The sequence below is a fragment of the Sphaeramia orbicularis genome, chromosome 16 (assembly GCF_902148855.1).
Source record: "Sphaeramia orbicularis chromosome 16, fSphaOr1.1, whole genome shotgun sequence".
NCBI lineage: Eukaryota > Metazoa > Chordata > Actinopteri > Kurtiformes > Apogonidae > Sphaeramia > Sphaeramia orbicularis.
The window spans coordinates 32,724,710-32,741,464 of record NC_043972.1 but is presented as its reverse complement, the minus strand read 5'-3'; the positions used below and the strand labels follow the sequence as shown (position 1 = coordinate 32,741,464).

Sequence of the window (16,755 nt, the reverse complement as noted above, 5' to 3'; positions counted from 1 at the left end):
TGTATCCTTTTGAAATGGTCCATTTTTGTACCTTAAGTACTTTACATAGAAAGAAAACTCTCATATAGTTGATAATGCCATGATGTTTAAAGTTTGAACCGGTGGCCTAATTGAGAAAAAAAAAAAAAAAACAGCATAGGCAAGCTACGACATCAAGACATGGAAGTGTGAATGAAAACTTGATAAAACAGAGATTATGGCAATAATCAGAGGTTCTAATAAACTAAATAAATTATTAGGCTATTATCATTGAGCTAATTGGGCTGTTAAATTTAAAAAAATATTATTAAATATAATATAGAATAATTACAGTATGATATATAATAAATAATGTGCTAAACCTAATGTTTTAACTATAATTAGGCCTATTGTTCAGTTCTCCTAGCCTATAGCCTATTCTCATGGTCTACACACATTTTTTTAATGCTGCAGGGTACTTTATAGTACAAATTTGTACTTTACATAACTTTGGACCCTTTTTCATAGTCTAAAGGTGCAATTCTGGCCTCCTAAAATTCCCATATAGTACTTTTGAGAGAACATTCTTTAAAAATAGTTCTTATAGGTACATAAATGTTCTGATCTCGTACCTCTATTTTTGAGAGTGTAGATAGTTTTGGTTGTCGTTGGCTTTTTAGGTCTTTATGGGTTAATGAGAAGGTAAATTATTATGTTTATACAGTGACAAACAACACATGAAATAAGAGATCGGAAGTATCAGGATGTTTTTTTTTTCTAAATAACTGCTACATAAACTTTTTTGTTGTTGTTGTTGTTGTTGTTGTTGTTGTTGATGTAGTTGTTGTGTACTACATGACTCCCACCCCCAACATCACGCCCCCCTGTGGAGCCGAACAGTCTGCAGTAGGAAATGTTACTATTTTACAGAATTTTTACTGAAAGGTCGATTAATTATCAGGCAGATATGATGGCTAAAAAAAAAAAAAAAAAAAAAAAAAAGCTTCACCTGTGCCCATGCATTCCTCCTGTGCAGGTGATGGAGGGAACACAACTGCAGAGGGGGCTCTGCGTTAGCATTTTTGGTCGTGAAGTTAAAATCCTGCTCACAAATGTAAACACGACCTTGTGATGGTGAATACGTCCCCAGTGTGCGTGCAGGACTTTTGGATGACTTTGCAGGAAGTACGCAGCACCTCTGCAGGTACAATCAAAACGCGCGTCCAGCCGTGCGTAAAGATGCGTAACGCCGCGGTGTCCTTCCTCGTCGACCCGCAGTATGTTGTTACTTTAAAAAAATATATATATAATAACGTGTGAGGACTAATCTTTGAGTGTTTTGAGTAACGCTCCCACCTCTGATCTCCACCCATCACTACTTAGTGCTTCGTCATTGTAGCTGCGTCACCGCCTCTCTGTTGGAAACCTCACCGACTGTCTCCAACTTCAGGAGGGAAACACCGGAATTATGACATCAAACTAAAGGTGAAGGACGCGACTTGTGTTCGCACAGGTAAGACTGGCTTACTCAAACACTGGATCGTGGGCAGACATTTCCACACAGAGGCTGTTCGTGTCCTTTTTTTTATGTCTTCACACGGCCCCAGTTCGCGCAGAGTTCACAACAACGTATTTAGAAGGATTATGTCAAATACGACGAGGTCAGGGTTTATTTCTGCTCTCTTAGCCTACGTAGAAAATAAGAAATAGATCTGATAAAGTCAGTAGACACTAGATTGGAGGTGTGACATGAGGTTGCTTCGATCAGGGACACACATAGTTTGTAAACAGAAGCTTTAACTAAAACCAAACTCAGTTAATGTAGGCTGCAGGTCTGTTAAAGCCTCATATACTCATACTGAGGATTTGGGTACATGTTTTAGAGTATTTTGGCCTTAGTAGAAAATAATCTTACTATCCAGACTTTGCTTTTCTTTTTTCTGCTCACAAAAAAGCAATTATTGTCATTTTACATGTTAAAGTAGCCACATTCATGTCTATTTACTTTTTAATTACATTGAAAAAAGTATATTCTGTGTTCTGTCAGATATTAAAAACCTTCCTCACCCCTTCCTCTTTGTTTTTTTTCTCTTTCTCTGACCTGGTCATGATGTCTGGGACTGTCCCTGCTTTACACAATGACCATCTTCACGGATATAATGTGAGTATCTAAAACCATTTTAAGTACACTGACATAAAGGCGTTTAAGCTGCTGTAATAATCATGAGGGTTATTATGTGGATTAGTTCTTCCAGAGTGATAATTATCTAATGTTATTGAATGCACATGTATGAAATATACCCTCCAGATATGACTTAATGGTGCACAATTACAAGTATAACTGAACAACACAAGTCGTAGTCTGTGAAAGTTTACTGATCCATTCTTGATTCTATAGATGTGCCTCTGACTGGAGTCTGTGTAGACATTCCCAGTATCTTTTTAAAGATGGATTCATAGCAGCTATGTCTGTTGCTTTTTAGTTATTATCATAAAGTTGGGTTTTATTGTCACGTTTCGTTTGCATCATCAACAAAATATGCAACACCCCTTATGGTTTTAATGTAAACCTTTTCATGCATGAATTCTAAATAAATTCGTGGTATTTTTGACTTAAGAAAATATACAAAATTCATTATTTAAAGATTTTATTTGTTTAACATAATATTCATTGTAGTTGATTCTATGCATTAAATATTTTAAGGATTAAATCAACCATAAAACATATTGCTGCTTTAACCCTTTCATGCATACTGGTCACTCCAGTGGACTTCTATTCTACAGCTGTTTTCTTGTATATTCTTGGATTTTGTGTTTTTTAGTTCCATATCAGCCAACACAGTGGACGCTTATGCATCATCCCAAACACTGCAATTCATACCATTACTGTAACTTTGCTGTTCTTGATCAACCTGATCTGTAGTGACATGTTTGAGTGTAAATCAATTACTAGTTGTTATTAGACTGTAATTAACAGTTTCCTTAATCGAAAAGGTTTTTTTTTTTTTTTTGTTTTTTTTTTTGCACATTATCTCCATGAAGTGAGTAATATGTAGTAATAGAGTATGTTAAAATGTGAGAAAACATCTGATTATCTGTATGAAAAATGTTTTTATTTCATAGTTTTCACAGTGTATATCACTTTTTGATAATGGCTTTTAAAGACATTTCTCTTTGCTTTAAAAATTAAATGCATGGTGTCAAGCTGAGTGGACATTTTTGTAACTCCATGAAAAATAGGTTCATAAAAAATTTCAATTCAATTGTTTCTTTGATGCCTAAAGAGGAATAAAAACCCTATCTTCAAGGTTCTCATAATTCATGCTTGAAAGGGTTAAGAAAACCTCGTATTTCAGTGTAAAATGTAACTGTGCAGTGTAGTGAATGAAACAAAATGACAAAAATACAGATTAAACCACGAACAAAGTGTTCCCGACACTGTAGGTAATTAGAGAATTTCTTTGTAACCACATGTTTTGGATTCATGAAATAGTATATCAGAGTAAAATAAGACTTTATTCATCCCACAGTGGGGAAATTAAAATGTCACAGCAGCTTTTACAGTAAAATGAGTGTAAGAGTTGGACTCATTATTGCAAATAATGTAGCTTTAATTGAAGATTGAATAACTGTCCACTGTAGATGTCAGGCATGAAAGGGTTAAATCAGGTCGTAACAAAGCACAATTTAGAAGAATCACCAAGTAATGTTTTGTAATGTAAAAAAAAATATCATACACTTCTGTTGACTACCTTCTAGTGACCATATGAGACCAGTTTTGGGAGGGGTAGTTGTGTCATCCTGAGGCATCTTGACATAAATGCGCCTTTATCTCTGCTAAACAGATGCTCCCAGCATGCATTACTTCAGAATAAGCAGAGTAAAGCTTGTGGGAATTCCCTCACTGTCACAACAAAGTATGTAGTAGAGAAGTAGAGTACAGGTAATTAGATGGGATTAAAAATGTCATGTTTTTAATTATGTTTTACTGTGAGCTGTAGTGGTATTTACTTTTACTGAAACATAGAAGTACTTTTACTCAAATTTATTCATTTTATACAACCTTATATTTTTACACCACGACATCTTAGTGTTAAATATTGTACTTTTACAGTACTGCATTTATCTGACTGTTTCAGTAAGATGCTTCTCAGACTAGCATTTGTCATATCCTGGCCAGTGAAAACCATATATCTACTACATAACCACATAGCATATATATACCTTCAGCCAAATAACTTCTTTAAATCCTCTTGAATTAGCTATAAAATGTGCCAAACTGAAAACAGGGCTTTTAAAAATTGATTTTTGTAGAGTGACATATTATAATAAGAGTTAACCTTATACTGCAGCAGTGAAATGCAACACACATTAATGCAGCAGTATTATGAATCCAAAAACATCATATATAACACTAAAACACAGACAGGGGCCATGTTATTGCGCAATTACCACTCTCTCTTCCTTTGAGGTGTTACTTTTATATAAGTACAGAATCTGAATTATTCTACCACTGGTGACAGGCTTAGACAAAAAAACAAAACAATGAGCATGTAGAAAATTGGTTCATATCCTGTCTCACCATTAGGTGGCAGAATAACCCTAGACTAGGCAGTTATATTTTTACTGTTGGAGCTGATGGTCATATACAATGTAACATGCACTTAGGTGGCCTAGAATGTCTACTTTAATTTGTTCAGTGTTCACAGAGCCTCTGGTGTTGGTACAGTGTGTTTTAAGTGTGTGTTATATCTCTGCGGTATCCAGGGACAGACATTAAGGCATTAAGCCTTTTCAATCTGACTCATCCCTTTGTATTGTTTGCAGCTTCAAATGTGCATATCAGTGTTACTAGCTGAAGAAAATCTATTTCTGTTAAGTTTCCCTTTGCATATAGTCTTCATTTAAGGATGCCAAAGGATAATGATTTGCCTCTTGGTTTGGTTGAGAGGTGTGAGGAAATTTTGGTCTGAGACAAAAAGGGAGGGGCACATGTCTGCTGATAGAAAGAGGCAGAAACACAGAACATTCCTGCTTCATAAATTCTTCATAACATAATGGTGAACTATGAATATTGATGCGCTGTTACCATCTATCCCGTTAGTGCTTTTGAGAGCACAAATAAAACCCTTGCAACCATGTCTTCATCAAATGCACTCAAAGTTCACATTTACAGGAATTTGAAAGCTACACATGTTGTTTTGCATAAGATGAAGGAGATGGAAGCGGCACAGTGTGTGATGTGTGATGTGTGATGGGAACCCAGATGCTGTATCAACAGTCAAAGAGAGATGAATTGGGTGGAAGTGGTATGGGACATTACGTAATCAGCGAGTGATGGAGCCAGAGAGGGATAAAGATGTTCCAAACAAACATAACCCCCATGCACTCAGCTGGAGTAATGCACCGCGCCGTCGTATGTGTGTGTTTGCCCATGCTTTTGAGCAAATGAGGAAGAGCGATGAGGGAGTGCTGTGCGTCAGTGTTTTGGGTGTGTCTGTGGTGTGAGCGCGAGGAGTGGGTCGTCTCAGAGTCTGTGGTTCCAGCCTGTTATGGTCTCCAGGGACTGTGGGTCTGTGAGTGGCGCTCATCTTCTCCTCCCCTCTCTGTTCTGCCTCTCCTCTCCTGGGTCCAGCTCAACACCTGCTCCTTTCGCAGTAGGCACAGGGCAGGGCAGGGGTTCCTAAGCAACTGGAGCCAACGCCAGTACCTCATACAGTCTTTGTTTACCTCCCTCCCTCTTCCTCCATCTCTCAGACTTGCTTCTTTTAATCCTAAACTGAAGACGAGGAAATGAAAAGTGCAGATAATAAACCACATCCACTATTCATGCATCCAGACTCTTTGTCTTAATGCGTTCCGGCGTAGTAAATGTTTAACACCTCCTGTTTGAACAGTCTGCTTTCACCGCCACTGAGCTGTATGGTCAAAGTCTAAAGGAAAGACTGTGTATCGACTGCTCCTATGCTAAAGCCAGATTTCCAGTGTCTTTTCTCATCGTTTGCTGTGTCCCTCGCTTCTTGCTAACCATTCCAGGCTTTCTGATAATGTAAGTCTTTGGATTTCTGGAATAACTTTCATACTGATAACATTTTTCTTGCCGTAAATAACAGATAATCGCCTCAGAAATGATATGTGACACTGCAGCGCATGCCACATGAACTTGTCTGTCAGACAAAGGTGATGGTGGCTTACCCCTCGTGGCTCAGAGAATAATGAACCTCTTTACTTCCCCCCACTGCCTATGAGCCGTATGGCCCTAATGGGGTCAGGCAGATGGGTGGGGACCCTAACAGGGTCCATTAAAACAGCTTGTGTCTATGTGTGCACGTGTAATCAGATGCACATACGTGGGCTTGTTTATTTTAGACACGTATCCTCAGATTAAAGCAGTGTGTTAAGCATTACATTTTCTGCTTGCTTTTCCTGAAGCCTGACCACCTCTGAGTCTGAAACAGTACAAGTCTTACCACATTTGGCGCACGTTTGTGGCCCTTGACACCCTCATACTGTGCAGATGAATGCACTGAGTTGGTGCCTGAAAAGACTGGGCACAAGTCTGGGGAGTTTTTCTTGTTGCCTCTGTGTCTGCCTACTGTTTCTGGACATTGTACAGGGTCAATGTTTGCACTCTTTGGACCACCTTGGGCTTGAATGTTACACAAAAAGATTAAACCAAAGAAACGCGTTGCACAGATAATTGTAAAACCATGCAATTTGGCTGCAGATAGTGATCATTTTGGTTACTTTTTTAGGTTTGAGGCTTGGGTTACTGCAGGATTTCCATATCGCATCTGCATTTCATGAGGGTGTAGACAGGGGTGCCATAAGGGGGAAAAAAGTTATGATGATTTAAAGGGCCCATGACTGACAGGGGCCCTAGAAAGTAGTAGACAGCACCACGAGTAACAATGATGATGAGGAAGACATATATAAGAAAAGACCAAAAGGCAGACAAAGGTCATTAAATTGAATTCCATCCAATAAGTAAAACAGTATTTTATTTGTATTAGTATATCAATGTAAAAATAATACTGTTATTATCGAAAGACATTATTAAAATGTACTTGATGGCTAGAATGAATTTGTGATGTGCAAAAATTGCACTAAAGACACTGACAATCAAGGGTGTCAAAATCATCAGCACAATACTATCTCCAGTGGGTCAGACCAGTGAAGTACTATCATAATAAACTATAAATATTGACAACTCCAAATTTTTCTCTTGGTTTTAGAGTAGAAAACTAAAATTACATGAAAATATTTACATTTACAAACTATCCTTTCACAAAAAATGTGAATAACCTGAACAAATATGAACAACCTGATAAGTGCATGTTTAATAATATAATGTCTGTTATTAAATGTTTGTAGATCCGCTGTGATCTGTAAGTTCTAATGTACATGTTGATGGCCGAAGCACAAAACCTCCCATTTGAATAATGCACTTTGTTGAGAAAACTAAAAAAAAAAAACTGCTGTTTTCTTGCAGAATGCTATTTGGTAACAAAACTCAATAAACAACACATTGTTTTTGGACTATATTACGTTTAACAAATAGCATTCTGCAAGATTTCAACAAGATGTTTTACATTTTCTCACAAAATGTATGTGTAAATGCGTAACTGAAGCATAATATTGTTAAAATAAAATTGCACTTTTTTTCCTATGAAATTTCAGTTCATTCATGTCCTTCACATCTTTAAAGGATAGTTTGTAGCTATAAACATTTTCATAGTGTAATATTACTTTTTTTTTACTCTAAAACAGGGGTGTCAAACTCATTGTAGTTCAGGGACCACATTCAGCTAAATTTGATCTGAAGTGGGCCGAACCAGTAAAATAATAACATAATAATATATAAATAATGTCAGCTCCAAACTTTTCTCTATGTTTTAGAGCGAAAAAAGTAAATTTACATAATGAAAAGGTTTACATCTACAAACTATCCTTTCGAAAGATGTGAATAACATGAACAAACTGAAAAAATAAGTGTAATTTTAACACTATTCTGCCTCAGTTCATCATTTCCACATGTACATTATAACTTACAGGTCACAGTGGATCTACAAATACACAGAACATTTAGTATCAGGCAGAATATTGTAAAAATTGTACTTACTTCTCTTAAGACATTTCAGGTTGTTCATATTTTTGTTCAGGTTATTCACATTTTTTGCAAAATTTTACTTTGTTTTCGTGTAAATACATGAAAATATTTACATTTACAAAGAGAAAAATTTGGAGTTGTCATTATTTATAAGTTATTATGATAGTATTTTACTGAATCCTGCCCACTTGAGATTGAATTAGTCTGAATGTGGAACCTGAACTAAAAGGATTCCCAAATAGCAAATATTTTGGCAGTATTATGACACACATTTGGCATTTTTGGCTTTCTTTTGGCATTATGAAAACCTTTAGGCTTAACTGTAGTATGATTAAGGTTATCCATAATAGATATGGAGGCACCAGTAATATACGTCTGAGTTCTGGCATATGTCTGGTGAACCAAAAGACTGGGTAAAGAGCGGGATCAAGTAGGGATGGTATGGCATGTTTATGGTAAGCCAGAAGATTGACTAAAGAGCGGCAACATCTTATTCCATATATGGATGTTTTTTGGTTGTGTTTTGGCATATTTCTGTAAAGCCAAAACACTGCGCAAAGAGTGGGAATTTCTACCCAGAAGAAAAACCCACTTCATTTTAAAAGCATGATCAGCACAAATGTTGGGTGAATTTTGGCCTCCTTTTGGCCTTTCTTTGGGTCAGTTTTGGCTGCTTTTTGGTTGGATTATGGGGATTTGGGGCTTTTCTGGGACAATTATGGCTCTATGTTGGAAGTCTGCAATTAGTTTTGGGTGAATTTTGGCTTCCTTCTGGTTTGATTTTGGCTTGCCTATTTGGGCCATTTAGGGCCCACACATCTGCCCAGAATTTTGCCAAAATGGCATGCCAGTTTTGGACCAGATTTAAGCCATAATGATTTTGCTATCTGGGTTGTTAATATCTTAGTGTAATTTTTGCATTTCACACATTCATCCCAAGGGCCGGACTGGACCCTTTGGAGGGCCAGATTTGGCCCCCGGGCCACATGTTTGACACCTGTGCTCTAAAATATAGAGAAAAGTTCGGAGTTGGCATTATTTACAGGTTATTGTTATTATTTTGAGATCACATTGGGCTGTATGTGGCCCCTGAGCTAAAATAAGTTCGACACTGCTGTTGTATATTAACCCTTTCATGCATGAATTATGAAAACCTTAGGTAAGATTTTTTTTCTTGAGTGTTTTTATTCCTCCTTACACATGAAAAAACCCCAATGCAATCCATTTTTTTTTCATGGAGTTACAAAAATGTCCATGCATTTAATTTTTGAAGTAAAGAAACGTGTGTTTAAAACCCAATATCAGAAAGTACGGAAGAGGATTAGGGCCACTGGAAAAAAATACAATAAAATAAAATAAGGTCCAATATATATTTCTTATAATTATTATGAGAAAAAAGTCAGAATTCTGAGATTAAAGTCAGAATTCTGAGGAAAAAAGTCAGAATTCTGAGATTAAAGTCAGAATTCTGAGATTAAAGTCAGGATTCTGAGGAAAAAAAATTCAGAATTCTGAGAAAAAAAGTCAGAATTCTGAGATTAAAGTCAGAATTCTGAGTTTAAAATCAGAATTCTGAGATTAAAGTCCAGTGGCCCTAATCCTGTTCCGTAAGAAAGTGATATGAAAACAGTGAAATAAAAACATTTTTAATGCTGCAAATCTGATGTTTTCTTGCATTTTAACATACTCTAATGCTAGTTATTACTCACTTCATGGAGATAATAGGCAAAAAAAAAAAAAAAACCTCTGTGTCTAACAAAAAAGAAAAAAACAAGTGGTTTACACTCTAACATGTTATTGCAGATCAGGTTTATCAAGAACAGTAAAGTTACAGTAATGGTCTGAATGTCAGTGTATTATTATGGGATGATGCTTAAGTGTCCACTGTGTTGGCTGAAATGGAACTAAAACAACCAAATCCATGAATATACAAGAGAACGGCTTTGAACAGCTGTCCACTGTAGTGACCACTATGCATGAAAGGGTTAAAGTGGTGTGGTCCAAAGGTATCTTTTTGGGGTGTATGGTTCCTTTGAGTGGCAGCTCTAATCGGCCCACTGCGCAGGCTTAGCTGAGTCGGGCTCGTGCAGCTCGACATGCTGCTCCCTGCTCGGTTGGTCAGCTGCAGTCCAAGCCCCGGTGTCAGACTCCGCCCCTTTACGAGCATCGGACACCTTCAGCACAACAAAGCATGTGTCGCTCCGCAACATTGTTTCTTCTGTGAACGTGCGGAATATAGGATTTTGTCGGATTTTGCGCCGTTTGCGTTCCCATTGATGCTAATCCTAGAATAGGTAAGACCAACCGAACATTTCTACTGCTCAAACATGAAGGGGGATGAGTTAATGTTTATTTGTTTTGTTGTACGTTCGGCGCCATTTTCATACACAGATTGTTTAAATACCCCGGCACGTTGGACCGACGGAGCCTATTACGGTTTTGCGGTTTATTTGAAAAAAAAAGTTCTGAATTCAACACATATTTGGCTAATTTTTTTTAACCGCGTTTAATTTACTGAATGAAATTGTTATGGCTTATCTCCACTATTCCTATTAAAATACCCCCTAATGTTTCCTAGAACACGCTCATAAATGAAAAGTGCTCCGTGTTGTCGATGTGATTCGTTATTTTTATTTATTTATTTATTTATTTATTTATCGCAAACTGTACAAAGACAAAGCGCAGTTTCGGGAAAACTTACACTGAATAATCCCATTTGTAGTAAGAAATTGTTTTTATTTGGTGTATAGCTGCTAAATTTGATGTTTTTAGATGCACAATAAAACAAACAAAAAAAGAAAACCGTGAAATGCTGAGTAGTGACATAAATAGGAGTTTACATTCTGGAAGTCCGCAAGATTATGAGTGAAGACGCAGAAGTGGTTGTACTTTTGCAGATGTTATTGTCCATTGTGTAATATTAAAAAAAAGGCTGCCTGATATGAAGATGGCGTTGTTTTTGTTTTGTTCTGGTTCAGCTTTTGGATTTCATTTTCTGCTTCACATGTTTTGCTTTTTACATCAAAGAGGAGTGTATGGGTTAAAAATATCCATGTTCGCTTGAGGGCGGAATATGTGAATGTGTGTGTGTTTTGTGTGTGCACACGCCTGTACTACACCATAAGGCAAACTCATCCAATAAGCTTCATCTCCATTGATACTGCTGTATATAGTAAGATAATCTTTTATGAAGGGCTGCTGATATGACGTAGAAAGGATGAGGCAGAGACCGAGGAGGCTTTAGTGTGGTCCAACTCCTCCAATCCTTGTATGTGCAACAAAAGCAAACACCCAGGTTAAAAAATGACAGAGATAAGAGCTGAGTGCATGGGGTCTGTTGATACTGCTGAATCAGCAGTGTTGTGAACACCGAGCTGTTGAGGTGATGATGAAGGAGGGATGTTTCTGGCTCTGCTATGTGACAGTGAGGTCACCGAGGTCCCAGAAGAGCTCACTGGTTAATCCTCTTTTGGGAGTTATGATGCATCCTTGCAGTTAGACTACTACTCTGTTGTGTGAGCATTACTAAATAGGGAACAAGACTCTACATACACAGCCCTTTGCTCTTTTCCTTATGAATGAAGGAGTCTGTGGATTTAACATGTTTGTAGAGCATGTAAAGTCAGTTTATTAGAAAATGCTCAGATGTACTTCTTCAGCTAATGAGTCATAACATTTAGACTCATATCTGAGCATACTAGTCCAGTTTAAGAGTGGACACTTCTGGTATAATGTGTGATAATGCACAGATGAACTCCTCCTTCAATGGGCTTTTGCTGTGATGTGATGGAAATGGATTTAGAATTGCTTTCAGGGCAACCACAGTAAATCAATCAGGCTACTTCATTCTTTTCCCATGTTGGTTCATGTTGCAGCATCGGCCTCACAGACCATCTGTGTATATTGATTAGTTCAGAACTGGGTTTGGGATAGGTTTACAAAGAGGGCTTGGCTAAAATAAACCTATGTAGCCTAATACCTTTTTGTGTCGTATCACCTGGTTGACCCTAGAAGAGACAGAGTCCACAATTACAGAGAATCTTTCAAAGTGTGATCAAGTTTTACGTTTCTTTGAAGTAAGAAGATGTCTGTCAAATCTTGTAAATGTGTATTACAGATCACACCTGCAAGTGGTCCAATAACAAGTAAATGTCTGCCATTTTAACTACTAGACCTAATAGAACACAGGTCTTTGCATTTATGCGTTCGTGTTGTTACTGTGTGGATTATGTGTGTACATTGAACAGACATGCATGTGTCGCCATGTATGTTGGCATGCGTGTCTGTGTTTACTTAATAGAAGGTTAATAGGAGCCACCATGTGGTCAGCAGAAAGATATGTCGGCTTTTTGTACAATTCTGTTGATTTTCAGCCAGGTAGGCGGAGCAGCACATAAAACCGTGAATCAGCACAGCTGATCACCACCATGCTTCTGCCAGCTTCTATCTCCCTCTCACACATACAGAGACACACATGGTTGCACACAGAGACCCGACAGACGGACAGAGAGCTGGAGTGGAGGGAGTGCAATAGATACTGTAGGCAGGTAGATAGAGATAATCTCACTTGGTCACTTGGGGCCTGATTAACTCTAAACTCCTTCTAATTCCTTAAGCCTACTCTCAGTACCCAGGAAACATGGTTTCTTTCTGTCCTCCTACTATTCCTACAAGGTAATGCTATTTTAGGACTCCTGCTGCTTGTCAGTCAGCTGACAGCATTGGTAAGAAAGGAGCAGTGAATTGACCCAAAACAAATGAAATCTTCCTTTGCTGCCACAAGAATGATTATGTAAATTAAGCACTGTGTGTGTTTTCCGCTGGGCACAAATGCATGCACATGTGCATATGCGTGTTGTGTGTGCAGTACACTGTGAACATAAATAGATATGAGCTTGTCTGTAAAGGCTAACTAATGAGACCCTGCATCCTGGGCACATGTAGCTATTTATATACCATACCTCCTCCTCCTCCTCTGTGAGCTCCTCTCCATTCAATCCTCTCATCTCAGTTCATCACACATACTGTATATAAACACAGCAGCAGCAGTACTGCCGCATCACTGGCAGAGAATAAACAGACTGGAGACAAAATCCTGAATATCTGTGACTCAAACCAAATTAATGTTGTGTTTTTGGATTCAGTGCTTATTTAATCAATGTGTTCTCATTGCTTTAAATTATGTGCTATCACATTTAATGAGGACATGAAATGCAGTCAAATGTAATGTTATGTAATAAAAATGATCACAACATAAGTCATTAGAACTCCTACAGGCAAATCATATGTGAACCTGTGCCCTTTCCTTTAAGTGAAATTCATCAAGCTGAATCAAATTACCTTTAAATTTAATTAAAAATCACATAAACTCTAAATCAAATCCTGATTCAACCCTCGCCCTGGTGTTTGCACCTGATCCAGCAGCTCCCTTTGAGCTCAGTCTTGCTAGGGGGTGGCCTACTTCATCTATAATTTACCTCATTAGAGACACTAATTATGTAGTATTGAGGGCAGTTTTTTTACAGTAGGCTACAGCAATATGTCATGCCTTTATCTCCAACTGGCAGAAAATGTGTGAGATTGATTCTTTATAGTGATGTGCTGTGCTCTAGCTCTGATAGCTCAATCAGTCATGATGCAGGTTAGTACTGCTCAGCTGGCTGATAGCAGAGATGTTAGATAGGCAACACAAAATGGAGGAGGCAGCAGACACAAGCTCAGCTGGTCCATTAGGAACATGTCTGTTTTCTGACAATCAGAATTGAGATGACAGAGCATTAAAAGACCCAGAGGAGCCCATGAGCACTGATGCATACTGGTGTCTCCATGGATGTGTGTGTAGTGACCTAGGGAATAGGCCTATGGGGGGTCTTATGGGGGGAAGGGTAGGCAGGATTAGTTATAGTGTGCGGCACAGTTATTGGTCACTGGACACAAACAATGGGAGGGCGAAAGAGGATTTGGTGTGTGTGTACCCCCTCCTCCTCTCCTGCTGTCCCGTGGTGCCAGTGTAGGAAGTATATGGTATAGAGGACCAGGCTGCACCCTTTGGGGCGGCCCTGTACATCTGGAAGATTGGCCTGGCTGTCTGCCTGTCTAGTGTTGCCCCTCCCCCACTGCATAGAAGGCAGAGAGGGACTTGAACTACATATGGAAGAGACAAACACAGCCACATTAGTCACCAATTAGACAAGACCCTTTTCAGAAATGACTATGTGTCTCACTGAGGACAGGGATCGATTAGGATGTGATCCACTGTTACGAATGAATTGCACTTAGGTGTAACTTGATTATGTAATATACCTGGAGTTTATTTCCGTCAGTTGTGTGATTTGACTTAAGTGGTTAGAAATTTCCTAATATATCACCTCTACCCTTTCACTGCCACATCACTGAATCAAAGTCAACTTCATTTAGCGTCAAGGCACCCGTCATGTCACTTTGTATCATGTTATTAGATAATGAGTGATTTAGCCAAGTCGACTTTTCCTAGTACACATTCAGTTAAGGAAAATCAGTCTGAAAATTGAGAGTTTAAACAACCTTCTAAAAGTATTTTAGGTAGAGCTTACTTTTTTAACTTTAACAACTGGCATCATTTTAGTTTTTTGTTGCTGCACTTTTTTGTTACTTGTTGTATTCATGCATGAGTATTGCTCATTGGTTATGACTGCAAACAACTAATTTGTCTGTTTTTTTCTCAGTCCCTTATTTGAGTGGTCCATAAAATGTTACAAAATGGTGAAAAATGTTGATCAGTGTTTCCCAAAGGGCTGAGATGACATCCTTAAATCTCTTGGTTGGTTCACAGCGTAGAAATCTCCAGATTGTTGTCATGGAGCAGGAAGAAACCTCAGAATATCCAAATTTAAGAAGCTGGGATCAGATAATGTACATCAATATGTCTCATCAAATCCAATCAATCATTCCAGCTCTATCATTGCTATGCATAATTTTCTCAAATGACCTTATATAATCCAAAAAAGTAACAGGTAGACAAACTCTTTTATATCAGTTTACATCCCCATTGTGTACCGTATTGCATTATAATGAAATGGCCCAACCGCGGTGAGGATGCCTTAGATGACCTGTGATGGATAGGCGTGAGATGAGCAGCTAAGCACGCTCAGAAGGAAGATCCATGTGGTGCTAATGGGCAGCTCCAGAGCAGAATGCCTCCTTTGTGTTTGTGAGTTTTAATGAGTCTGTCATAGGCTGTGTTCTGAGTTCACTCTCGGCGCAGACACAGACACACTCTCCAACAAGGAATGCTATTGTGCGATGAAGTGATGTTTGTGAATGCATGTGAGTTTGTGTTCGGATGTAATACATAGCTGGCAGTTGGCTCAATGTTTAATGGAGTAAGTCTAACAATAGCTTTAAGGATCAATGTAAATGGCTTATAATACAGAGTGCTAAAAATGAGTATGAATGAAATAATCAGCACACATGCAAATGATCTTATTTGCATAATAAAAGGTTGCATTATGTTCGACATTATCCCTGTGGCTTAATAAAAATGAACAAGAGCCATTCCAATATCACAAGAAAATATCATTTGGATTATTTTTATTACCCGTGAAGTTAAAGTGACAGCATGACATGACATTAAACACACAATATACACATAAAACACACTATAATTGGGATGCCACTTGCTTGTCATTCAGACTAAAGTGAAGTGTAATGTTTACTGCACAGACAAATATTCCAGTTCTGCTAATCTTGTTTGTCGCTTTCCAAGTATAGCTGCGCTGCGACTGTCACGCTCTCTACAGCGCCGTGACCTTTCTCCGTCTCTGTTCTCCTTCCCAGTGGCTACCATGACAACAGAGGCGAGTGCGGTGAGCGAGGCAGACACTGAGGGTAAGCAGAAGGCCAGCGGTGCTGAGCCCGAACCCGAACCTGAAAACAAACAGAAGCCAGAGGCGGCAGCGTCTGAACCGGAAAAGGAAAAGTCGAGCAAGAAGGCCCAGGAGCAGGCCTCGGAGCCTGGGCCTGCCAATACAGCTTCTTCCCCTGAGGAGGAGCAGCTGAAGCCTCGTACCAGGACCTCCGCTGGAAAAGGCCTGTCTCGGCTCTTCTCCTCTTTCCTCAAACGGCGCTCACAATGCTCAGAGGGAGAGGGGTTTGAGGCCGAGAAAGCCAAGGAGGAAAAAGCAGACAAGGAAGAAAAAGCTGACAAGGCAGAAGAGGAGAAGGTAAAAGAAGCTAAAAGTGAGGTAAAGGAGGCGAAAATAGAGGAGGAGAAGGCAGAGCCAAAAGAAGTGACAAAGAAAGAGGAAAAGGTCGAAGAAAAAGAAGAAAAGAAAGAGGAGGAAAAAGTTGAGAAGAAAAGCAGCAAGAAAAAAAAAGAAAGAAGCTAAGAAGAAAGCAGAAGAAAAGGATGAGGAAAAAGTGAAGCAGAACGAGGAGAAAAAAGAAGAGGAAAAAGAGACAAAGAAAGAGGAGAAAAAGGAGGAGGAGAAGGTGCAGCAGACTGCAAAAAAAGAGGAGGTAAAAGTAGACACAAAAGAAAAAGAACAGAAGGAAACTGCAGAGGTTAAAGATAAGGGCGCAGAGGCTGCAAAGAAAGAAGTTAAAGAGGAAAAAGTTGACAAAAAGGTAGCGAGAAAAAGGAAAGGAGGAAAAGGTAAAGAAGAAGGAAGAGGAAAAAGCAAAGAGGAAAGCAGAGGAAGAGGAAAGGG

The 16,755-nt window shown here is 38.6% G+C and overlaps 1 protein-coding gene across 1 annotated transcript; it reads left to right on the top strand.

The window, feature by feature from the left end:
* Positions 1–1,197: 1,197 nt before the first annotated feature.
* On the top strand, positions 1,198–16,454 carry LOC115435783 (neurofilament medium polypeptide-like). The gene is made up of 3 exons (XM_030158399.1): positions 1,198–1,242; positions 1,342–1,471; positions 15,902–16,454. Exons 1-3 carry the CDS (start codon positions 1,198–1,200, stop codon positions 16,432–16,434), a joined length of 708 nt encoding a protein of 235 aa, XP_030014259.1. The 3' UTR covers positions 16,435–16,454.
* Positions 16,455–16,755: the final 301 nt, after the last annotated feature.